This window comes from Nelumbo nucifera, chromosome 7 (assembly GCF_055504915.1).
Source record: "Nelumbo nucifera cultivar China Antique chromosome 7, China Antique-T2T, whole genome shotgun sequence".
In the NCBI taxonomy this organism is placed as follows: domain Eukaryota; kingdom Viridiplantae; phylum Streptophyta; class Magnoliopsida; order Proteales; family Nelumbonaceae; genus Nelumbo; species Nelumbo nucifera.
Genome location: NC_142655.1, coordinates 2,871,184 through 2,897,147, shown reverse-complemented (window position 1 = coordinate 2,897,147; position 25,964 = coordinate 2,871,184). Strand labels below are relative to the sequence as shown.

The following is a 25,964-nucleotide window of genomic DNA, read 5'->3' as shown; positions in this document are numbered from 1 at the left end:
AATCTTAATCAATTGACATGCATCGATCATTATTGGAAGATGTGACTGGTGTTCTAGAAAGGTTGAAATGTGACCAAATATCACTAAAGAAGAGACAAACAACCTCAAAGCCAAAGGAAACTTCCTCTGATTGCGGAGGAGAAACAGACGAGGAACGAGTCAAATACATGAACTCGTTCATCCATCTTACTCTACATCTTCTTCGAAAATCACGTTAAACAAAACTACAAAGACACGTACTTTTTGCTAGCCAATTACTCAAAAACGCGTCCAAACTAGTGATAAAGCAATTAGGTAACAAGTCTTTTATATCATCGCTGGAGTACTGGAATCTTGACTCTGTACGCATGTAAGACCTTTTAAGCAGTAAGGAAATGTTGTCTATAAACCATAAGCTTCAAATTCAATTGACGCAGACTGGAGAGACCCCTCCACTTCACTATTAAATTAAAGTAGGTTACTTACTCCCATTAACAATATATTCCTTCCTTTCTGACTAACTCTACGGTCATAAGTTCTTTAGTTGGATTCCTTCTTGTTAATGAAAAAAAAAATCCCCCAGTTGCTAAATAGTTGTGAATAAGTAGAACATCAAGTATGGACTATATGTCTCTATAAAAAGGTAGTTCCTGGCCTCAGAAAAGCAGCTTAATGAAATAGAGATCCAGGTTTATTTGTTACTGACCGGAGGGAGAGCTAGAAAAACAGAATTATGTCTTCTCAGTTAAGGGTGGCAGCTCTTCTCGTGGTATTATTATTCTTGTTGGAGAGGTCGAGTGCTCAGTTGAATGCAACATTCTATTCTATCTCCTGCCCGAATGTGTCGAGCATTGTGCGTGGAGTCATCCAGCAGGCTTTACAGTCTGATGCTCGAAACGGTGCTAGCCTCATTCGACTTCATTTCCATGATTGTTTTGTTAATGTAAGTTAATTTGAATTACTTTGCTCATGCTAGCTTGCTAGCCGAGAAATTAAAGGTTGCCAGGTGGCAAATATATTTACCGCCTGCCGCCTGCTAATTTGTGTTGTAAATTAATTAAAGCTGATGAAACCCATCCCATTTGTTTGTTTCTTGTTACGTTCCTGGATATATATATATATATATATATATATATATATATATATATATAGGGATGCGATGGGTCGATACTGTTGGACAACAGCGGCAGTATTCAGAGCGAGAAAGATGCTGCACCCAATGCGAACTCAACAAGGGGATTCGATGTTGTCGACGACATCAAGACTGCTTTAGAGAATTCTTGCCCTGGCGTTGTCTCCTGTGCAGATATTCTCGCCCTTGCAGCAGAAGCTTCTGTATCTTTGGTATGCTTGCTCCCTTCCTCTTGTATTCATGTTTCAAATTTCAGACATGATTGGAGAATCATCAGGTCCCGACTCGGTTGAATCGCCGAGTTATGTCATGGTTAACCAGAAACAGGTCTCTAAAGTAATAAAATCAACCAAGACTTGGTCTGAATCTAACTGAGATTAACCAATTTTACCAAGTTGGACCGGGTCATGTTGTCCTCCATTTTTCTTAACTATGTATGCGGGTTTTAAGATGTTGGAAATTTGAAATTTTCGAAAATTAAAGAAAAAAAAAACATACACTGAACCCAGTGTATTGTTAATTTTATATACGAGAACCCAGTGATGAAGTGAGAATTTCCAATTTTTCTGATCATATGTGGTTTCAATTTCCTCCCGTCGAGCATTAGAAAAAGGAGTTCGGCGTCGGTCAGTGACAAGCCAGAGTGCTCACACAGTTCGAAGAGCCTCTTGCAACCTTTTGATTTGGGAATATTTGTCATGAAATAAAGCATATGTGTATGGAGATATTCAATGCAAGGCTGTAAAGGCTGTTGAGCCGAAATCGAGAATGTTTGGTTTGAACTTTGAAGGAAAAGGGAAAGACAAAAAACCTAAAGAGAAGTTACATAAAAAAAATCATTTCTAATTTAATATTAAAAGAAAGTACCATTGTCACTTATTCACATAATCATCTTGCTAACTTCTGTCTCAAAAATGTGTTTCTATATAATAGGTGGGAGGTAATTGAGGGACAGGTGTGAACATAGTGGTTATTTATACTTTGTGCATGGCTGGCCTTGGGTTGAGCTTTTGCTAAAATCTAAATGAATTCAGTTCCAAATCTAAACCAAACCCGAAACAGTGCAAGATGCATGTTCATAAGCCGAACCCAAAGTCCGGTCTAATGTTTAACTCCATTAATATAGATAGTATTTGTATGGGTGCAGGCAGGGGGTCCATCATGGAATGTGCTATTAGGGAGGAGAGATAGCACAACAGCCAACCAAGCTGGAGCCAACACCTCCATTCCATCGCCTTTCGAAAACTTAACGGAAATTACAGCTAAGTTTTCAGCTGTGGGCCTCGACACCACTGATCTTGTCGCTTTATCTGGTATGTTTATATCTATCTATCTATATATTAATTTCTATATATGAATTTGCAGTTATATGTTGCCATTTAAAAAATTTCACTTGTTTTAAGTAAATCTATTTTTAAAAATAATTTTAATTCGGATTCCTATCAGGAATTGGCGACCCACCCCGTTGAAATTCCTACTAATCAAAGAATTACAAAAAAAAAAAAATAGTAAAGTAGGGGAAAAATAACCAATGACGGAGGTTGTGTAGGTGCCCACACATTTGGACGTGCTCAATGTCGGACCTTCAGCAGTCGTCTATACAACTTCAGCGGCAGCGGTAACCCGGACCCAACACTAAATTCTTCCTACTTGGCTACACTCCAACAGACCTGTCCTCAAAATGGGAGTAGCACAACATTGGCCAATCTGGATCCCACAACGCCCGACACTTTCGACAACAACTACTTCTCCAACCTTGAAAACAACCAAGGCCTTCTTCTATCGGATCAAGAGTTGCTTTCTACCAGTGGAGCTGCCACCATCTCCATTGTTAACAACTTCAGCGCTAACCAGACTGCATTCTTTCAAAGCTTTGCCCAATCCATGATAAATATGGGTAATATTAGCCCATTAACAGGCTCCAGCGGTCAGATTCGATCGGATTGCAAAAAGGTTAATGGAGGCTAGCTAGCTAGCTTTATACTTGTTTGGTTTTGGACAAGCTTACTAGGTTAGTTTATTAAGGTTTTGCTTGGTATCATATTTTGTAATTTCATCAGGCTCAAATGTTTAGAGAGATAGTTGGCATTTTATATCAAAACACCATGCTTTGATATCAAACTTCTTTGGTTGGTAATTAGGCTGATTAAGCATTGAACAAGTGTATTGTGTGGTGTTTGATATTGGCATTGCTACCTGGAATGTTTGAATGAAATGTTTGTATTCAATTAATTCAGGTAAGTGGATTTATTCATGCTCTTTTATTTCTCTGGTATATAAGAAATGATTATTTTAGCTATAAAAAGCTATTATTAAAAAAGACAATTTTATCCCATTTAAATGTTAAGTACATGGTTTGTAAAATTGACCCGGAGACTGAAACGGTCAGGGGTCCGGTTATCGGGTCAAATGGTCGGCCTATTCTGACAAAAAAATAAAAAACGGTCAAAATCATTTGAACGGTTAACCGCCCAGTTCAGCAGTTTGCTTACCAAAATCAACATCTTTTGAGAAAATTCGGTTTTGGGGGGAAATGGAACCGGTCACCTAACCAACAATTGCTATGTATCTTGATCAATGAGAACCAAAATTCTATTGACCAACCCCTACCCCCCTCAAAATCCAAAAACAAAATGCAATGGCTATTGGGATCTCTGTTGGGCCCTATATTGGAACCCTATATTGACATGAAAGTCGATATAATTTTTCAAAAATGGAAAGTTGGTCGAATACTCGAATTATTCAAAGAGCAAAAGGGTATTGGTATAATTTAGTCCCAAAATCCTATTCTTTAGAATGTATTTGTGTATATTTTATTATTACTCCTCTTTGAAATACATTAAATCTTTCAGAATTTAAAAAGGCTGTTCCTAATTTTTTTAGCTTGAACTCTACTCATTTTAATTTTGTTTACTTTAAATGAAATGCAAGCTTTACAAAATATTTTGCAATTTCAACAAAATAACTTTGGAGTGAAAGGTTAAATTATGTGTGAATAGGGGTGTGATGCTACTCAATCTGAGGTAGTGCACAAATCGAGGAAGGCGATCAGATAGTCCTTGTTGGCAGGTTGGGGCCAAGCTCTAAGGATGAGGCCGCGCTTCAAGATCTACGATCAAGAAAAAAGTCAAAGGCCCGAGGAATTACCCCCGAGTAAGTACTCTGACGTTCAAGTCAGTAGGAGGTGGTGGATGTCTAGACTGAGCTATAGGGATGCTGGTTCAGGCTAATTAGCAATGTGTACGACCTCCCTTTTGGGTCGTGTGGGGTGATCCTTGACCGAACTTGACTTGGCGATGGAGACCACGAAGGGCGGTGTCCTTTTGCCGAGCCTTTCTTTGGCGAGGATGCGCGCTGACTGGTGTGTCTGGCTACGGTAGTCCCGTCCGCGGGAATGGGTAGTGGCGGCGGGCCTTCGGGTCGTGTTCTGCCTCAAATGCTTAGACCGCTCTCCCCTTATGTTTGGCCAACGCGCTTTGGGGTCCGAGGTCCGAGGATCGTCCTTTGTGCGCATTGGGGTGTGAGGGGGGACAGCCCAATTGGGTGGCGCAACAAATCCTAGTGCTTGCATGAGTTCGAAGATCCTATCAACCTTTTCTTGCATGACTCGGAATTGCGCTTGATCTACCGTGGTTGAAGGTTGTGGGACTTCTTGGTGCGGGGAGTCATGGTGTCAGTTCTCCTGAGACGGGGAATGGCCAGTTGATCGTTCAGACTGGTTTTTAGGCATCTTAATCTTTTTCTTAATCGTGCGGCAAGGAACGAGATTTTCGGGGAAGGCTTTTTGTGTCATTTCCACAAACGGTGCCAATTTGATGTTGCTCAATCCAAGGTTGTGCACGAACTGAGGGGAGCAATCAGATAGTTCTTGCTAACAGGCGGGGCCGAGCTACGAGGACGAGGCCACGCTTCAAGACCTGTAACCAAGAAAGGAGGAGTTAGAGGCCCGAGGAGTTATCTCTGGGTAGGTACTCCGACACTCAAGTCAATAGGATGTGATGGATGGCGGGCTGAGCTATAGGGATGTTGGTCCGAGCTAATTAGTAGTATGGGTGTTAGAAGTTGGGGATCCCTTACCTAGAGCATGGGGTACCCTTTTATAGCCGAAGATCTATGTCCTGCTCGGATTGGACTTCCGGGGTTGTCAGGATGAGGTTAGACGCTGAGGTATTCGGGATAGAGTCCCATTCCCCGGTGGAGTCATCTTCCTTATTCCTCTTTATCCATAGTTGTGCTCATCCACGTGATGTATAGTTGACGTGGTTGAAAGGAGAAGATGGGGGGACACCATAATTGCGTAGCTCGGCCAAGCTATGCCGACGTGCCCGAGCTAGGCCGTCGTGGCCGAGCGATAACTAGGTGGCCACATGTCTCGCAGGGCCAGCTCAGCCATGACCCGAACAGGGTGTAACTGTAAACAAAGCAAATTTGGATCGAATCAAGCACGACTTCAATTCTAATTCAAATTTGATTGCAGAAGTTCTTCTGATTCTCCTAGTTCCATCTAGTTTTTTGTTCTTCTTGAGAATGTATTTCTATTTTTTTGTTCTTTATTTGGCCTGGTTGGTATCTATTTGTACTAATCTCTTGAATGAATGAAACATAATTGAAATCTTCAAAATCTATATATATATATATATATATATATATATATATTGAAAAATGAAAACTGAATTCAAATTTGATTAAATAATTGAATATTTAATTCTATTCAAATTCAACCGATTTTGGGTAAATATTATATATAATAAATTAATTTATGCATTTCATAAGTGTATGTTCTAGTCAGTTAATAATAAATAAATGCCCAAAACGGATTAAGGTTATATTATCAAAACATACTTTTAAATTGTTATCATCACGGTAATTATAGATCTCAAGTATAATCGGGTCAGACCCGATTTCTCGATCTGAGATATGTAACCGTCTAAAAAGGGCCTATTTGGGACTGTCGGACTGTCTACAGTCTGTCCCGAGACCAATCCGACCCATTGACAGTTCTATATTGATTCCGTGGAGACCAAACAGACCATGGATTCAATAGATTGATCTTGGCAATTGCATTGAATGGCTCAGATTTTTTTTTTTTTTTTTTTTTTATAGATGGATCTCCAACTACATGCTTCACTTCATTCATCACGACCGTGTGATGTTTTCTAACGTACACACTAGGTGGCCGTGGGCCATGGCCCATTGGCACAGAAGTGAGAGAGTCCTTCTCTTAACGATTTGTTCCAATCGGAGGGATAGGAACTCTACGTTAAACTATCTTGGATGAGTCAGAATGAAGGCAATCTTTTTTTGGAAGTTGCTAATTTACCGTTTGGCACCTACCAAAATCGTGCGGGAAGATTCATACAAAAAACTTGGAAGCAGTTTCCTAAATCCTAAAGCCAGCCAGCGAAAGGCTGCAGCAGGTGGGCAAGGCCAGAGATTTTGGTAATGGTGAGTCATAATGAAGCAAGGATTTTAGATTGGAAGGGAACTAAGGAGAAGAAAAGCCGTGATCGGAATAGGAAATTTCAGTCAGTCGGAGAGTGACTGCTTATTTAACCCCCATACAGCTTCCAATCCATGTACCACTTGGGCGGAGCTGAGACAGGTCTCCCTGTTAGATTTCTGGGTTTCTTCCAGTTCCAGGATTCGTTCAACTTATCTCTATTGAGAGGGAGCATCCTTTCTTTTCTTTTTCGGGTACGGAAGTTGGATGTTCTTTCATTCTTTGGTTTTTAGTTTTAATTAAGCATTAGATTAATTCGTTTTTCTTTTAAGCATGATATTTGCAGTAGATTACGTTTTCTAGTATTTTTTAGGAATTTAATTAAGTTTGTTTGGTTTTATATTTCAAAAAGAAAGACGATTTTGAGTGGTTTGGCGTTCTTGGCCGTCTTCTAGGTTGGATTTGGATTTCATTCTTACTTTTTAGTAATGGAGAATAGGAGGATAAGGGAACTTGATTTGAATGTTGGACCTTTCGATGCTGAATACGATCAAACATTATCACAATTGATGGCGTCGGAACCTGAAAACCTGTGTCCTGTAACACATGAGCGGATTGAAGCTACTATGTTCGATCCTGAGCGTCAGTTGTCGGTGGGAGAAGCGATTGGCGATGTTGTAGGTGGCCAGGGGTCACTGCAGCAGTCTAGGCAGCGCAATGTAACAGCGGGAGAAGGAGACATCTACGTCAATGGCAATGCTGCCGGTCATGCGACAACCCACGTATTGGAGATTGGCAACGATCACGACAACGAGAATACTGGCGATGGCGGGAGCTTTTTCGAATGCAATATATGCATGGACATGGCGAAGGACCCAGTAATCACCCGTTGTGGCCACTTGTTCTGTTGGCCATGTCTTTATCGGTGGCTGTATATTCACTCGGATTTCAATGAATGTCCCGTTTGCAAAGGAGACGTCGAAGATACAGACATCATACCAATTTATGGTCGTGGAATCAATTCGACGGAGGAGCAGGAGAATGCAGCAGCGGAGCCGAGGCTGATAATCCCTCCTAGGCCTCATGGACGTCGTAGCGAGGGGACCAGCCAGAACGTTCCTGGGGAATTCCCCACCTTTGAGTTTGAGGAATTGTCCGATGGAGATTTTGAAATGACGGGAGGGTGGCCTGGACATCATTTTTCTGCCACCATTTCGATGATTGCTCCTCCTGGTTCAATGCCTATTCGAATTATTAGAGGCACGGGAGAATATCCATATCACTTTTCGTGGCAGAATACAGAGCTGGTTACAATGGATTTCACGCAGGGTGATCCTTCTACCAGTACTGAAGCAGAGGTTAACCTGCGTTATCTTCACATGCAGTTTTTGAGAATTCAAGAACAAAGAGACACTGAATATTATTACTTTACGTCTACTGCAAGTATAGCTCAGGAATATTTGAACCATATTCTGCATCATTCACACTTCAATCAGCGTGCTCAACACCTTGTTCAGCAGCCCCCACATTTTGATCAGCCTGCTCTACACCATGCTCAGCGCTCTCAGCACTTTAATCGGTCAGCTCCATACCTTGCTCGGTATCCTTCGCACTTCAATCAGCCTGCCCCAGACATTCCTTCAAGCTTCAATTTCCATGCCCTAGACTATGTTCAGCGTCATCCAGACCTTAATCTTCCTTATAAATTCCTTATTCAGTGTCCACACTCTAATTATCTTGTTCGATATGACTTTACTGACTGTCAACACTTTTCTCAGCCGCCTCCACACCTTAATCAACGACCTCCATTCTTTACTCAGCCTCCACCACCCGACGCTAGAGTTTCCTTTTCAGACATTGCCGCTGGAGCACGATCAGGAAACCAGGCTGCGGATGGTGCTGTAGAGATGGATTGGATGAGAACCCTATCTGCCTCATCTTCCAGAGGAAGAGCTGCTTACCCGAGGGCTCCAGATGTGAACATTGCAAAGTTCCCTGCAAGTAGAAGAATGTTTAACTGATATTTATCCACATCTACTTATTGTCACAATATTTCTTGAAAGTTTTGGTATCCTTCCAGATTTAGTCACAATGTCTTTTGGGCATTTGTGTGTAAGTTCCAGATTCTGTTAAGAGTTTTGGCTTCAATTGTCAGTTCTCAGAAGTTACTTTTTTCCCCATTTCCTTATCTCCCTTCCCTCACTTTTCTATTTTTTCTTCATCTGCTGCGAATCAATGTATTTGCTTAACCATTTCTGGGTATAAATTTCCTTTTCTATGGATGATGGCTTCAACATTCATTTCCCTTCTTTATGGGCTTGAATTGTTCATTTGCATATCGTGTCTGCTTTTAGTAACATGTAAATTTATCTGTAAGTTTTATATATTTATCTTCAAGATTTATACTTCCATATGTGTTTTCTTTTAAAGGATATAATACACTTGGCTTTGGTGTTCCAAAGTACTTCAGTGCTTGATACTTCGATAATTTAGCTTGTTGGGGTTCTCGGTTTCGTGTATGTTTCCACCTACCTGGCTTTTAGTTTCGAGATTGAGAATAAGATTGGATGTTTGTTGCATTCAGTTAATGGATCCCGTATGGGTTTTGATTGGTTTATCATAATTACTGTTTGTTATGTTTGTTGTACTTTTTTACTTCTGATTCTTTGTCCTTTGCCTACTTCTGGTTCCTTACACACTCAATGTGTAAAAGTTGACGAATAAAGAAGCGAAAACTTGCTAGGAGTTAAGTCCTTTGATGCTGTTTTTGGTCGTGTTGATCGATTTAAGAGTATATGTTACTGGTAATTGCAAGATTTAATACACGTTTGCACTGGGCGGGGTCAGGTTTGGTTCAGTCAGATGAAACCCAATGTGTAAACCAGGAAAAGGAGGGAGAAGAAAAGATAAAACCCAATATAAACAACAGTCGTTTGAGGATTTGGGTTCGCTATCAGCATGGTTTTTCTGATGTATTGAATTGTTACGTTGGTTTAGAGACCTAATTACATTTGTATGTAACATTTTATGGATTTTAAATCGTAGCAATCTGCTCTAGTTTGTTTGTTTTGACCTTTCCTTTTTTTTCTTTCCTTTTTTGCCATTGCCACATCTTGTATTATATCAAACCCATATTGCATGTAACTCTATTATTTTCATTGTTGCCACCAGCACCATTGCCATCATCAGCGTTTTCATGTGTTACTATCTTGTTTTATGTCTGAAACAATGAAGTCTAGCCAATACTATTTATGAACATAATTATGTATTTATTTTGATTCTGGAATTATATTGGCCACCTTTTGTCCACATGGAGGTCCCCCCACCCCCAAGTACAATTTTCATCAATTATTTAGCTGAATAAATATAATCTATTTGCAAATATCTCCCTCTTTTCATTTACACTAGAAATCATGTCATTTAATCAGTGATACCCAGGTCCTTGATTTTACCTCAAGTACCTGTGTTAGAATATGACATTGGTATAAGCATGGAATGTGTCTCGGATCCACCAAGTCGGTGTCTGTTTGTTCAATGTGAGAATTTGACAGATTGTGTATATACCCACTTAGTTAGAGAACACCCAACAAAAGCTACTTGATGAAAGCTTGAGTGAACATAGCTGACTCCCTGTACCCAAAGGTTTTGAGGTCAAATGAATCTGACTCTTCGACACATAACCTCACCTGAGACCCAATACCCACATCAAGTCTGTGTAGCATAGCAATAAAAGGATTATAAAAAGTTTTAGCTTTTTGTTTATTATTTTAGGACAGTATGAACCTTTTGTCCAGCTGTTTTTTTCTATTTAGAATGGAAATTTGTGTTTCCACATGCATTTTACTTTTGCTTCTTAATCCCTGGAAATGCTCTTTTAACTTTTCCATTTTTGGGAACTCATCATATTCAAGCACTTCATAAAGTATATTTAGGTATGGCTTCTAAGCTGGCTAGTTGGTTTATCTAATTACATTTTTATGTAATTGTGTTCATGATATCTGATCCGCCTTTCCCTTTTTGTGTTTTTTAGATTACTGAAGGAAATTTTCTGTATTAAATTATTACTTTCTCGTTTTTGGTGGTGTCTTATTGTTCTGGAATTATACAGCTACATATACTGCCCCTTCTCATCATGTGTCTTCTTGTTACTTGTGTGATTTTTTATAATGTACAAAATCTTAGAATACCTTTCCTTCTATTTTCACCATGCCTCCGTTTCCTCTATACACTTCTGTATTTGAAATCAATGGCCATTGCAACAACTTGAATCAAAGAATTAGCATTTTCTTCTGGTGTGTGATTCTTCAATACCAAGCAGAATAGTTTATATGGTTTTTGTTTAATTTTGAAGTATTACTCATATGATATGGGTTGGCCCAAACAGCCAATTTCTTTTTGGCCAACTTGTGGAATTGTATGAAAGTTGCTTGTATAAAAACTAAGGGTAAAATACAGAGAACTACCTTGTACCATAGAGAGCTAGCCTTTACTTTCAGATTCCAACACTTAGCTCCTTCCGTTAGCATTCCAGCAGTTTTGAACCTATGAGGCCATTTTTCCCCCTGGTTTGTTGTTGGTTAGAACAAACAACGGTGGACAGTCTACCTCTTTCAACTCTCTTTTGTCTCCCTCTTAAACAAATGGAAAGAAAAAAAAAAGAAAAAGAAGGGAAATTTACAAAAGCTGGATTTTGGAGATGCAATATAGGGAAGGGAAAAATGGTCTCGTGGAGTGCCCTGTGTCATGTCTCCACGTTTATATATATATATACTGGAATTAAAATAGAAAATGATTTTCTGAATAAAACCTTAAACCATGATTAATATGGAACTCAAATATGGATTTTTATGAAAAGTGGTTATTTTTCCATCATTTTATACTAATTTCCAGTTCAAGTGTAGAAACACTTGTTGTTCAACAAGAACATCAGCTAGTCAACTATATTGGGTCAGCCCTGATAACCAAATCCACCAATGTTTACCTTAGTCCAATGGTGGAACTTATCTTTTGTTTTGATCAGTAACTGAAAACTTTTATTAAAGAAGTGAAATTTAAGTACAAGAAAGGGGGAGATAAAATGACTTAGCTCCCCACCATTAGAATACAAGAAAAGACTTAGAAATTAGCCCAAAATAAAGAATCCCTATTCGCCCCTTGTTTGGCTAGACCATTAGAAAGTGAGTTGGCATTTCTTTTCACCCAGTTGTACTTCACCTCAATACCCCTAGTAAGCCATTTAAATTTCTTCCTTTCATTGCTAAACCTCCACAAGCTGCTGTTATCTTCCTTTAGCCATCTAATCACCACCTCTGAATCACCTTCAAGGATCAAACTCCTGATGCTCAGGTCCCTAGCTTTTTGGATACCTTCCAGAGCCGCAAAGATCTTAGCTCTAAATGAGTCTCCTTCTCCAATAGGGCCTGAAAACAAAGCTAAAATAATCCCCTCCTCATTCCTGAACACATCCCCAATTCTAGAAGGCCCTGGATTCCCCACGCTACAGCCTTCAAAATTCAGTTTTATGGATCCAGAAGGCGGGGATGTCCAAGAGGGGCTAGAAGGTCTATCCCTTGAAAAGTAAACAGAGCAGACCTTTCATCACAATGGCTAACTCAGAATTGGAAATTTGAACAGATTCCTAGTTGTTTCTGAGTTCAAATATGTGTCTATGTCATAGTTATAGTTTTTTTGATAAATTATGTCATAGTTATAGTTAATCAATGAAAATTGCATACATTGTTTTAGGGGTCAAATTTTGATGGTTCTTCAATTTGACAGGAACCACATTCAAGTGAGAAGAGTCACCTACGTCCAATTTCAAGTTCCCTTGGTTCCCAAATTCAATCCCACTGCTTTGTGTGCTTGAGCAAAGGTAGCTGCCAAACAGTTCGCTCAAAAACAAAACTAATGAACATTTTGATTGAAAGAGGGAAACCCCATGAAGTGCAATTCATTTTTTATGGCTTAATAGAAGAGGGCCACAGGCCATCCTTGATAACATACACAACTCTCTTAACTGCCTTGACCATGCTGAAGCGCTTCAAGTCAATCCCTTCACTCATCTCTAAAGTGGAAGAGAGTGGGATGAAACCTGATTCAATTTTTTTTTAATGCCATTATCAATGCTTTCTCAGAATCTAGAAATTTTGAGGAAGCCATGAAAACCTTTTGGAAGATGAAAGGGAGCAAATCTAAACCTACAACAAGCACTTTCAACACCTTGATCAAAGGATATGGAATTGCAGGTAGGCCTGAAGAGTTGTTGAAACTACTAGATCTAATGTCCCGGGAGGAAAATTTAAAACCCAACCACAGAACATATAATATCCTTGTTAGAGCTTGGTGTAACAAGAACAACTTTAAAGAAGCATGGAATATGGTGTATAAGATGGTGGCATCTGGTTTGCAACCTGATGTTGTCACATATAACACACTGGCAAGAGCTTATGCTCAGAATGGGGACACTAAGATGGCTGAAAGGATGATATTGGAGATGCAGAATAACAAGGTGCAGCCCAATGAACGAACTTGTGGTATCATTATAAATGGGTATTGTAAAGAGGGTAATATGAAGGATGCTTTGAGATTTGTTTACAGGATGAAGGATCTTGGAATACATCCAAATCTTGTTGTTTTCAACTCACTGATCAAAGGTTTCCTAGATACCACAGACACAGATGGCGTGGATGAGGTGAGTTTTGATATGCAATTATTTGTCATTTTTTAATTGATTGTGATATTTGTCATTTAGTTCTATATTGTTCCTTGATATGCATTATTTATTACTTCCAGATTCAGAAGGTTCTCATTAGAATAATGCACCAGAGACTCATTGATGCCATTATGATTTTCCGTTTGACTCATTGACATGGTTCTTAGTTCAAAAGCTTAACTATTTTAAGTGGTAAAGGTTCCCAAGTCCCTAGGTTTTGACATACCCTGACATTCAATGCTTTACATTCAGATGTTTACACAATAGAAATAGATCTTTTTATTTTTTTACACTGGAATTCCTAGGGCTCTGGGTTGGTTGGATCATTAAATTTTATGCATAAAAAAAAGGGTTTACAACCTTGGTGAGGGGGACTAGGCCTTAGCTTACAACCCCTATACATCAAAGTATCAAAGTATTTCTTTCACTACTCTCCCCCCCCCCCCAAAAAAAAAAAAAAAAAAAAACCATTGGGGGCGACATGTAGCCTTACTCCAATGGATTATGATAACCATAATTCTCAAATGCATTGTCCTATTCCTACTGTATCAATCAACTGGTGTACCATTGGCGAACATGGATCTGAACCTTTCATTGTTACCATTCTCTTATGTCAGTAAACCCCACATTATCTGTAGAATAATGCCCTCTTTCCAAACACAGAAGATCACCTACTGTGTGAAATATCCTTTTGCTTTGCTCCATTGCTCATATATTTGCAAGTGTGTCTGCTATTTTGTTCTCTTCCCTGTAAATGCTTGTTCTATGGACATATCTTGGATTTTACTTATCTATCCCACTAACACCCAAGATCAATTACCATTTCCTATTAAAAGCTCCCGCCAACATCACTGAATCACTTTCAATATGTAGCACAATAGATCTTGATTCTCTTGATCTGGGTGTCTTTATTTTACAAATCAAACAATTTGGAATATGTTCTACGATATTTGTTTGATTATTATAGGATTTAATCTGATAATGACTTTAAAGCCAGCATGGCTTTATCAATTTTAAACGGTGTGTCTTTTCCATAACCAGTTTGCTTGTAATTAAAATATTGTAAGGGTTATTGAGCACCAACTTGTGTCTATATCTAGGTTATAAAGCAAATTACCTGTTTGTATTTGCATTCCAATATATTAATATTTTTTCTTTTAAATTCTTTCTTTCATTCTTCTTATCAATTTTTCCAATTTCCACTTTTTAAATTTCAACTTGATCATGCTATTATGGATTTATAAGTTATTGAGTTTTCAGAAACTGTGTTTTCCTCACAAACCACTAAATTTTGCTAGGAGTTATGATGGTTATTATTTGGGCAGGTTCTAACATTGATGGAAGAATTTGGCGTCAAACCAGATGTGACAACATTTAGCACTATCATGAATGCATGGAGTGCAGCAGGACTCATGGATAGATGCAGGGAGATATTTGATGACATGTTGAAGGCTGGTATTGAACCTGATACCCATGCATACAGCATTATTGCAAAAGGTTATGTGTGTGCACGAGAACCTGAGAAGGCTGAGGCACTCTTGACAGCCATGGTTGAATCAGATGTAGTCCCTAATGTTGTAATTTTTACTACTATAATCAGTGGATGGTGCAGTGCATCCAAAATGGAATATGCAATGAGAGTTTTTGAGAAGATGTGTGAATTTGGTGTTTCTCCCAATTTGAAGACATTTGATACCCTGATATGGGGATATGGAGAAGCAAAACAGCCATGGAAAGCAGAAGAGATGCTCCAAACCATGGAAGAGGTGGGTGTCTTGCCTGAGGAAAACACTATCCAACTTGTAGCAGAGGCTTGGCGTGCCATTGGTTTGGTGAGTGAGGCCACTAGAGTACTGAATACCATGAAAGAACAGGAAGTGATCCAAACATCGGATACAAAGAGGGATGAGATACCAGTGGAGAGTATGGAGAAGATTTATCAAAAGCAAAATCTGAGTGCTTATCCCAATGTGTTACAGATACCAGGAGTAGTTATGAATGACCAACATGGATCTGCTGCTACCATCAGAAGAAGCCGGATGGTGTTGAGAGACACAGAAGTCTCATCAGAAAGCCTCTGGACTGCTACCAAATCCATGTATCTTATGCATACATGTAAATTTGGGGCAAAAGCACCTATGAGATGCAAGAAACAGTCACTTATTCAGCTCAGGATACGTCCACAGAATGTAAATTCATATAGAGTGGCCTTCCTGAACTAAGACGTGGCAACGGATGGCCTGTGTTTATTGATTTGTTTATAGATATGACAGTGCTGTGGTATTTCATTGATTTTCCATTGGAGTGACAACTTTTGATGTTGCAGCAGCTGCATCTACTCCTAAGAAACTGCAAAGGAAAAGGGTCATTTTCTACTCACCAGTTGTAGATAGTAGCAAGGGCATTGCATCTTCTCATCAATCTTGCAGAATCACACAAAACTTGGTTTTGATAGCAGTGCAAGCCAACTTGTAGTCCACTATGTATTCTTTCATGATGCATGTACACAAATGTTGATATGCTATGGGCAGACAAAGAAAATGTCAAATTCTGTATGTAACAGATGAAAATGCTATACTGTTAATGGAAAATATTTATCCCATCTTCAACTATCTTTCAAATATCATCTGTTGTTGCTGGAAATGGTTGCCCGCATGTTTTTCATATGCTGATTTCGGAAGAGAAGCAGACGTGAGCCATGACACCTAGTTACCTCAAACTTCATACATGACTATTATCTGTCTGAGTTTACCAGGGCTTTTAAAACTTTTCATCTCACCAGAACTTTGGTTGAACTGGGCTGGGTTGTGGTGCATTTAGATGGAGAAATTATCCCAAATGAAACAGCCAAGAAACCATTGTCAACTGTTGCTGAACTTGATCCTTATAGTGTATTTTATGAATTTACGATGAAGAGCTACTAGAATTTCAGAAATTCTATTTCTGGTGATTGTTTTCAGAAGATTATACAAATTCCATTCTCTGTGAATATATTTCTGTTGCCAAATCCAACATGCAGTAATTCTAAGAGAGAAACCAGAAGTTCATACCTATGCCACTTCCGAATCCGTATCACGTTTGAGTCTCCTTTGCGTGCCCATGACATTTACCTGTCAAAAAAATCCAGTCAAAAAGAGGTGGAGAAAAAAATAGTTCAAGAAGTGAATGTAGAGGAAGCTGGTTATTCTAGCTCATTCTAGGCTCCACTGGATGCGAGGGCATGGTTCATCACTGCTCCAATTTGAAAGCTTGGATCATCTTCACCAACGCAATCTCCCAAAAGTTCCAATGCCTGAAGATGTCCAGATGAGTTTAAAAACTAAGAAAAATTGCAAGGACAACAATGGCAATAAAGAAATGGCAGTCCTTTAAAAAAGTTTTAGCATATACAAATAACATTGGCTTACAAGATCGTAGTCAATCCTGATACCACAATTGGCAATGTGAACTCATAAGAATGCGCCTGCAATGACAAGGCTGAAATTGCTTTAGAAGTATTTATTAATTTGTGTGAGTCCAAAATCAACATTGCACGACATAATCATATGCTACAATAGCAAAAGTTTGAATTGAGTATGGGTTAGAAAGGTCCTTACCTAGAAGAGCAGATCCCAATGGAGAAGAAAAAGAGATACCAACTTGTTGCAGCACCAGCCATCCCATCTTCTGTTTCTTGGAAGGGCTGTCAACGATTTAGGTCTACCCAATGGGCCCGAACAGACTGAGCCAATTATAAAGGTTTCGCTTCCATGATTTTGTCGGAATTAATAATTGGGTTGGTTTTGGTCTCACCCCTCTCGAATCGATTAATACTCAAACCAATTATTTTGTTAGCTATATATAATATTTCCTTCATTTTCTTACATTTTTTTTATCATATTATAGGTTTAAAGTGTCAAATATGATGGATAGATAGATAAATGTTACCATAATTTAGATTTTTTCTATCAATTTTATTAAAGTCATATGATCAAAATTTTAATTTTAGGTTACCATTTAAATAAGAAAGTGACTTTAAGTTTAACTGGACCTGTGATTCTTTTGCACCATTTCAGCAGATCCCTGTAAATATATAACAAAACATGAAAAATAATGACATCTGTTGGGGTCTTATTATGCACAGAGTTGCTAGAGAGGCACTATCTACCTTAAAGAGAACCTGCTTAAAACAGCAGAAAAAGCAGGAAAACCAACACATCCTCCAGGCTGGTAAGATGGAGAAGAGTTGACCTTTCCAAATGTCTCTGACACAACAGAAATCAATTTTGTAAGGATTATATTAGTCTTGAAAGCACCAGCATACAAGAACAGCAGAGAATACCTATAAGTTTCTCAGCAATAGTCTCCTAATTTGGATACCATGCATTCACTATATCAAACAGATCTTCACGGTTTGACAGTCCAATCATCACTCTTATCAAAAGGACACCAAAGGAGATATTGCCTGTTACTAAAAAGTACTCTTTGGTCAATAAACAAAATACTAATGTACTAAGTGTTGACTAGCAACCATTGCTTTAATCTATCATCATAAGTTGAGCAAACTACAAACATTCAGACCCAAATAAAAGAACTGTAACAAACATGGACTTAAAATATTTGACTCTCATTTCTAAGGATAGTGGCTCTGTGTTATCATAGAAGTTAAAACAACAGACCTAATAGTTCCAGATAGTCTTGCATTTTTCAAAAATGTATATACTACCAAATATTTTAAAAAGTAGGTTTATTGTCAAATTATTACAGGCTAAAAGTATAGCTGTCAATTGTAATAAGGTGTTATCAGGTCAGACCCAATAGTCCCAATTAATAATTACCTAGGTTCTGGGTTTGTTACCACAGACACATATGGAACCCGGTTTCAAACTGGTTCTGCACATTTACAATACAAAGTCAGGTCAAGCCTGACCAAAACCAAACCCAACCCCATTGACAGAGCACCAAGTCATATCCATTTGTCCAGGCAAAGGACACTAATAAGACTGCTAGTGGAGAATTTTCTAATTCCACAGCACTCATGTTGCTTTCACAAAATAGAAAACTGGAATAAAGCTACTCAGAGTAATGAAACTGATTAAGTGTTTTGTGTTTACTGTGAGAAACCAAAATAGGTTATAGTTGTTAAAATCCTGTCTCTAATAAATGTTTTGTTACCAGGGATTTGTCCTTTTTGAGTCTCGCCTTTCTATGCTACTTCCATCTCTCTTCAGGAGGAGATTTTACACTAAGAGAGCGGAGTGCTTATTTATACCTATTCTAGTACCTATGTCCAACAACTCACTTTCTACTAGTCCACTTCCTACTTACGGCTCTGACTCTAGCTCTAATATGCAGCGAAAAGATTTGCAGGTGCACAGTTGTCACCAGAAAGTAGTCCCCAAAATTGATCTATGACAACCATCAAATACCTTGATCCAAAGTGACTCAGGTGCTTCCCTTGCTGCTCCAACAGCTCCTTCTAATCATGTTACTCCTTTTGATATCTACTTACCTGTGTTTGGTCCGACAGAAAATAGGAGAGAAATAAAAAGTTTAAATTTCCTTAAGAAATTTCCCTCAATCCAACTTTAAGGACACCATGAATCAGAAAATGAAGACACTAATAAATAATAAGACAAAGATCTCATCAATCTTCCTCAGGATAAAAAACCAGTCAGCTCTAAGTGAAATATTATTGTGAAGTATAAAGCTAATGGATCCATAGAGAGATACAAAGTAAGGCTGATTGCCAAGGGATATAAATAGACCTATGAGATTTACTATCAAGACATGCTCACACTAGTGACATAAATAAAATCAATCCATATTCTGCTTCCTCTAGCTTCTTATTATTATTTTTCCTCTAGCAACTACATGTCAAAAATGCATTATTGAATGGAGCTATCCCAAAAGTCCCAAAACAGGTGCATGTATAATTACCTCCAGGAGTTGAACTAGTTGAACAAGGATTACAAGAAAAAAGTGTGCATGCTAAAGAAGTCAATATATGAGCTGAAGCAATTGTTGGTAAAGAGGGGTGATGACTCCTAAACAATCATGATTAGAACAATGACGGCATTTAGGTTACATGGAAACATCCTACTAAGATAGACAACTTAAGGGAAGCCCTGGCTTCTAGGCATAGTTGTCAAGAGTCATGACATCGCATTGCCTATTGCCTATCCTGAACACCTTGATTTTCTTTCTTGAGTATATAAATTTTTACCAAAAAAACAATAAGGACAAAATACAACGCTGGATGAAGAAACATCACTGAGGCAAGAAGAACCCAAAGAGAACCCAACTTAAGCACCCTCACCACTCACTACCCTGCCACCTACCAAAAAGTAAGATGTAGAAGTACAACCATCACCCAACAAAACCCCCTCCCACCTTCATCCTTGTGTCCAACTGATCAGTCACACGACTCACACCACCTTGCACATTCAAATACCTCTTAACACCACTGACCACCCCCCAATAAGACTTCACAACCCTCCATTAATAACCAAATCCCTTTTTAAACATCTCCAAATCCAAACCTGTATTACTTTTTTTCTTCTTTCTCCCTTTCTCTTATAGCTCCAAGAAAGTTGTCCTTGCAGAGTCTTCACCTCCAACAAAGTACAAACACAGTCTCCTACTCACGACTACTGCTTTCACAGTTACCCTATTGAACAATGAGTGCGGTTTTGAAAGGTCCTTACCTTGAAGTACAGGTCCGAAGGGAGAAGAAAAAGGGATACCAACCTTGCTGCAGCACAATCGCTCTCATCGTTCGTGTTCTTGAAGGGGCTATCAACGCTTTAGGTCTAGCCGACTGGCCCGAATAGACCCAACCATTTATAAAGGATCCAGTTCCATGATTATGTTGAAATAAATAATTGGGTTGGTTCCGGTTCTCGCCCCTCCCGAATCGATTCATGCCCAAAACCGATTATTTTATTAGCCATATATATTATTTCCTTCATTTTCTTATAGTTTTTCTCTTATCATAGCTTTAAAGTGTCGAATCTGATAGATATATAGATAAATAAAGGTGTTTAATGTTTTAACATATAAGTGACTTAGTATTTTTCTATCAATTTTATTAACGATATATGATTAAAGTTTAAAATTTAGTTTGCGATTTAAATAAGAAAAGTGGTTTTTTTAGATTAAATGGTTTGGTTTTAAACCTATGTTATTGTTTCAACCTAAATTTTAAGTTAAAATGGACGGTTTTGGGTCTAAGATTTTGTCCCAATTAATGATCTGTTCGGGAGTGCTTCTACCTAGACCGGACCCGGATCCCACTCGTTGACAACCCTATCTTGAATGGCGGCCAATTTCCGGTCGAGCCACCACTCAAAGCTTGATGAGAAATAGTCAGTCACTTATCTGAAGGAATTAAAAGAAAAGGGAAGTCCATTAAGCAAGGGATGTGTCCTATATACTTACATTGTTATCAGAAACCGGAAACAATAGTAAGGCGCAATAGTCGGAAAGCCCTCCCCAAAAGTAGCAACACTTCGAGCAATCCAAAACTACACATATAACCAGAGCAAATTAGTAAGCCATACACCCAAAAGAGGACACAGAATGAAGTGGAGAGTTGAGAAACTTACACCGAAGATTGGACTAGCTTCCTTATAGTAAAGCCGTGAGAGCTTCCACAGCTTGCCTGCAAATCGAGCATTCTTCGTGCCTGCCCAGAGGAGCCAAGGATATTATGGCCACCTCCACAACCGGCAAAGTTATATTCCAAAAGTGTTAAAATATAGGAATGCAAACATTCTACAACAATCACATACCTGTGCCGCTTCCGAATCCGTATCACTTCAGAGTCTCCTTTCCGCGCCCACGCCATTCACCTGTCATGAATATCTAATCAGAAATAGGTGAAGAAGAAAAGGTTTAAGAGTGTATATAGAAGAAATGGGTTGGAGTGACTCATTTTGGACTCCAGCATATGCGAGGCCGTGGCTGGTTGCTACAACAATTTGAATGCTTGAATCAGCTCCGCGGACACAATTTCCTGAAAGCGGCAATGCCTGAATATGCCAGCCAAGAGGAGTATTAAAAAATTAAGAATTGTTACATGCACAACTATCGGAACAGAGCAATTAGTAACCCTCACACCCACAAGAAACATCCAGTCACTTATCCTACGGAATTAAAAGATAAAAAAAGTCAATTAAGCAAGGGATGTTTTGTATACTTACATTGATATCGAAAACCAGAATCAATGGTAAGGCGCGGGAGTCGGCAAGCCCATCCCCAAAATTTGCAACGCCCCAAGCAATCTAAAACTGCACATATAACCCAAGCAAATTAGGAACCAGAACAACCACAAGAGAACACCGAATGAACCGGAGATTTGAGAAATTTACATCGAAGAGTTGATCGGCTTCCTTATAATATTGCCGCGAGAGGTTGCGTGTCTTGCTTGCACCCATAAGAACCAAGGATATTATTGTCACATCCACAACCGGCAAACATTTTCTTCTAAAAATTTTAAAATTTAGGGATGCACACATTCGACAAAAATCACATACCTATGCCGCTTCCGAATCCGTATCACTTTCGAGTCTCCTTTCCGCGCACACGCCATTCACCTATCAAGAATTTCTAATCAGAAACAGGTGAAGAAATAAAAAGTCTAAGAGAGAATAAAGAAGAAATGTGTTAAAGTGGCTCATTCTGGACTCCAGCATAAGAGAGGCTTTGGCTGATCACTGTTACAATTCGAACGCTTGAATCAGCTCCGCGGATGCAATCTCCCGAAAGTGGCAATGCATGAAGGTGTCAGTCATGATGATTATTAATAAATTAAGAAAAGTTACAAACAAAACAACGACAATTGAGCAGTTAGTAACCCACATACCCACAACAACATTCAGTCATTTATCCTATGGAATTAAAAGGAAACGGAACTGAATAAAGCACGGGATGTTTCCTATACTTTCATTGATATCGAAAACCGGGAACAATAGTAAGGCGTAAGAGCCGGCAAGCCGATCGCCAAAAGTAGCAAAGCCTTGAGCAATCTAAAACTATGCATATAACCAAAGCAAAATAGTAACCCATACACCCAAATGAGAACACCGAATGAAGTTGAGAATTGAGAAGCTTACACCGAAGAGTTGATCGGCTTCGTTATAGTATTGCCGCGAGAGGTTGCGCATCTTGCCCGCAAGTCGAGCATTCTTCGTGCTTGCACCCATAGGAACCAAGGATATTGATAAGAATAAAAATTATCATATTTTTATCCCTAAATATTCAGTCTTTTATACTTAATTAGTACTTAATTGGACTCATTATGCTTGTATTTCGATTCTGGGCATGAAAGAAGGCGTCATGAGAAAAACAAGGCTAATCGGGTAATTTTGCATAGTTTCGGCACCGTGTAGAAATCTATGCACAACTCTCCCATCCAGACTCCAATTGAGATGATTCAAGATGCATTAGAAATATAAGGAAAAAATCTACAACTTTCATGTTTTGAGTTTTGATAGGTTCGGACTGCATCAAAGTCAAAATCGGGTCCGAAGTCTGAGCAAATTCAAAGAGAAGCCCAATTCACAGCAGAAGCCCAGTTCACTGAGAAGCCTTGCAGCAGCCCAATTCGTTGAAGAAGCCCAATACAAATACAAGAATAAGCAAACTGCAAAGAGTCCTATCAGATTTAATTTTCTGATGTAATTCTAGAAAGATAAAGGAGATTGAGATTACCGGATAAGAGATATGATAGGATTAGATCTAAACTAATAATTAGGAATTAGGACTTTTTATTTTTGAGAAAGAACTCCAAAAATGAGTTGGAAACAACCCCTCCTCCTAAAGCTATATAAAGGGGGGGGGGGGGGGGGGACTAGCACTAGGCATCAATCAATTTCTGGAGCAATCAAGGAAAAATCCTCCAAGAGAGCTTCAGCCTTCAAGAAGGCAGTCGACAACACATGAGGAGAAAAGGAGGAAGGCGGCAACAAGGAGAAGAAGTTCATCGATCTCAACCTCAAGGGGCGACATCATGAGTTCTTTCTTGTACCTTGTTTGTTTAATTTCCTTTATCATGAACTAATCTATTTGTAGCTACGGCTGTGGAAAGCCTAACCACGATCATGGATTGATTTTTATTTAATTCAACCAAGTTGTTTTTATTTTCATATTGTCTATGAGTTATTATGCATAATGCAATTAGGAGCTTGGCCACCTCCTAGTTGAATTGGTTTATATGAATGAACCGGAATGGGAATTCATATAAAAGACTAAATAACTCATAGTGTGAATTGAATGATATATAGGAATATATATACATGATTCATCTGATGACACAGGTTTTTCATAGAACTTAATGCACTTTCTATCTTGAGAACCCTAATCGAAGGATCGAAGGGTTACTTGATAGAAGTATGTCTGGTATATCCTAGGAGGGAATATCGGATAAATTAGGAAAGACTTCAGTTTATGAAAATAATAAATCATCTTGGTTAATTTAATAAATTGATGTTCATTGGGATGGTTAGGTGAACCAATAGTCCTAATACTTTTCAATTAAATCGTTGCAAATTCAGTCGTTGATTGCCTTTGTGAAAGGATAGAAAGAGAAGTTTTATATATAGCATTCTAACTCTTCTTTTTCTCTTTCTTTGTAGAATGGGGTGGTTAGCCATGAGGTCTGTTCCTTCCTGTTGACCGGGAATGTCTATAACCTCCTCTTTTCACATTCTCTAGTGAATACATCTGATCTAACTACCAATAAAATTTAAAAAGAAAAAAAAAAAAAGCTATTCTGTTTACCAAATAATGCTGCTTTCTCCTCTCTTTGTTACTACATGCATCGGAGGTAGGCTAGTTTCTCAATTTCTGAAGCCATAAATGCAGTCCATGAAATAGTCCGCACAGCAGAAGCCTCTTAATCAAATATACATTTGAATTCGTCTTCAAAATTAATGTAGGAAGTTCCAACATGATCAAACCATGACATGATCAAACCATGTCATGGCACACCATGGCAAACTGAGCTTGTTTTGGGCTCTTTTTGTTTTTTAAAGTTGAGAAGTTCTATCCCAATTCTGCGTTAGTCTTGGAAATTGTATAAATAATAAATTACCTATTTTCTTTTGGTTTTAAAGAATATATTCGTTTCCTTTTATTCTCTTTTATTTATTTATGCTCATTTTCTTTCGGTGCTTAATATCTAAAATATGTCATGTTTCTTTAGATTTGATTGGGCCGGTCAAGGTCAATTATGAAGTAGGACAAGACCATTCATTTACTGGCCTGCATGTGAATTATATTACTATTAGCCTTGGATTTGTATACTCTTTGCATGAGTTAGCTCAACACATGTTCCTCTTCTTTTTCTCTCATTCACAGTTTAATTGAGCTATGTTTGGTTTGAAGAAAAAGGTAAGGAAATCTTTACAATTCTTGTATAGATTTGCTTATCTTTTCCTACTTTTTCCTCCAAATCAAACACAGACTAAAAGGTTTGGTTCCTCTAGTTTTTGCAGAAGCTGTCAATGGAATGGATATGGCATCAAATAGAACAGAATGGCAAATGGGATTCATGTAGCAATCCCCCATAAATTTGGACGACGACAATGACGATGATGATGATTCATTCTATTATCAAAGCAAATTTTGAGTTTTTGTTACCCAAGTTTCTGAAATCAAATTTGATCTATAATTTTTAGAGTTGAGTTAGCAATGAAAACAAATCCAAGATATAAAATTAAGTAGTAATTCTAAACAAATCTGAGGCTTTGTATAGATATATAACATAAATACATAGAATCAAAGTTCAAAGTATTGATACGTATCGTATTGATGGCTTTTCGATACACCCCTATAAGGATTGTATTGGGTCAGACCATGATTCAGAGGATAACGGAGACTTAAACCAATCCCTCTGATCCAGTGTTGAGAAAGAATATATAAATAACACAGGAAAACACCGATACAGGCCGATATACTTTGAACCTTGCATAGAATATTGACAATATCTTATATTTAAAGTTGAATGTGAATATTTAATAAATAAAAATATAACAGCACGTGCACGACATAAAATACTAATCATTATCTTAATAATTAATACAACAACTGTTGTTTGGTAAAACTGCTAGACATTTTTCGCACATGTTTTATAGTTTGGTATGAATTTTTGTCCCACCGAGGCACCGAATACCTTCCAGAATCCAACCCAACATTAATTGGGCTGGGATTGGGTTAGTGACTTGGCCAATTTTGGATGTAGGCCCTTCTAAACGATTGCGCTGAGTTTGGGAAAACCTCAGCCTGGTCCATCAAGACCTGAGTTGCAATTCCAAATTTCGAATGAGGGAAGTTTATCAGCTGTCCAAGCATTCTTTCATTTAAGATGTTCGAGGTGTCTAGTTCACAAAGTTATCACACTTGTAGGAAGTTTAATTTCAATCAATCGGCTCCCTCTAATTTTGAGTGCAACAAAGACTTTGGTGAAATGGTTCTACTATATTTGGCTGAAATTAGAATGTTGTTTTACAAGATTATGAGAAGGGACACATGAGAATCGGGTTCCATACACGATACATGGTTCAAAGTATTAATACACCGATATACAAGCATGCGTTTTGGGAGTTTCGCAAATATTCTAACAACTGTCAAAAGTGGTTTTTAATCTTTTTCAAGGGTAGGTTGGGTGTCAAAAAAATTTCTAAATGCTCATTGAACGTATTTACAATTAACGTTTTGCC

The 25,964-nt window shown here is 38.4% G+C and overlaps 3 protein-coding genes and 1 long non-coding RNA gene across 5 annotated transcripts; 3 read left to right on the top strand and 1 right to left on the bottom strand.

The window, feature by feature from the left end:
• The first annotated feature begins 510 nt into the window (after window positions 1-510).
• LOC104597566 (peroxidase A2-like) lies at window positions 511-3,352 on the top strand. Its single transcript, XM_010259183.3, has 4 exons — window positions 511-922; window positions 1,132-1,323; window positions 2,259-2,424; window positions 2,661-3,352. Exons 1-4 carry the CDS (start codon window positions 713-715, stop codon window positions 3,077-3,079), a joined length of 987 nt encoding a protein of 328 aa, XP_010257485.1. The 5' UTR covers window positions 511-712; the 3' UTR covers window positions 3,080-3,352.
• A 2,388-nt stretch (window positions 3,353-5,740) lies between these two features.
• LOC104597567 (uncharacterized) lies at window positions 5,741-8,825 on the top strand. 2 transcript variants are annotated; one of them, XM_010259184.3, is made up of 2 exons: window positions 5,741-6,805; window positions 7,007-8,825. In XM_010259184.3, exons 1-2 carry the CDS (start codon window positions 6,686-6,688, stop codon window positions 8,570-8,572), a joined length of 1,686 nt encoding a protein of 561 aa, XP_010257486.1. In that variant the 5' UTR covers window positions 5,741-6,685; the 3' UTR covers window positions 8,573-8,825. The 2 variants fall into 2 exon arrangements, with proteins under 2 accessions (XP_010257486.1, XP_010257488.1); XM_010259186.2 differs by having other exon boundaries at window positions 6,675-6,805; window positions 7,051-8,825.
• Window positions 8,826-10,328: 1,503 nt separating this feature from the next.
• LOC104592189 (uncharacterized) lies at window positions 10,329-15,886 on the top strand. Its single transcript, XM_088892062.1, is given in 3 exon segments — window positions 10,329-12,653; window positions 12,655-13,242; window positions 14,589-15,886. Coding segments are annotated over 3 exon segments (1,680 nt in total). The 5' UTR covers window positions 10,329-12,458; the 3' UTR covers window positions 15,486-15,886.
• Window positions 15,887-16,037: 151 nt separating this feature from the next.
• On the bottom strand, window positions 16,038-19,026 carry LOC148790095 (uncharacterized). Its single transcript, XR_016078754.1, has 5 exons — window positions 17,585-19,026; window positions 17,411-17,507; window positions 16,860-17,325; window positions 16,671-16,726; window positions 16,038-16,555 (listed from the first exon to the last, which is right to left on the bottom strand). It is a non-coding gene; the product is annotated as an uncharacterized LOC148790095 (long non-coding RNA).
• Window positions 19,027-25,964: the final 6,938 nt, after the last annotated feature.

Bases quoted from the DNA above. Each gene is read 5' to 3' on its own strand.
- LOC104597566 (XM_010259183.3), top strand. From the start codon at position 713: ATGTCTTCTCAGTTAAGGGTGGCAGCTCTTCTCGTGGTATTATTATTC. The intron at 923-1,131 runs GTAAGTTAATTT...ATATATATATAG, and splicing joins TCCATGATTGTTTTGTTAAT to GGATGCGATGGGTCGATACT. The intron at 1,324-2,258 runs GTATGCTTGCTC...GTATGGGTGCAG, and splicing joins CAGAAGCTTCTGTATCTTTG to GCAGGGGGTCCATCATGGAA.
- LOC104597567 (XM_010259184.3), top strand. From the start codon at position 6,686: ATGTACCACTTGGGCGGAGCTGAGACAGGTCTCCCTGTTAGATTTCTG. The intron at 6,806-7,006 runs GTACGGAAGTTG...GCCGTCTTCTAG, and splicing joins TCCTTTCTTTTCTTTTTCGG to GTTGGATTTGGATTTCATTC.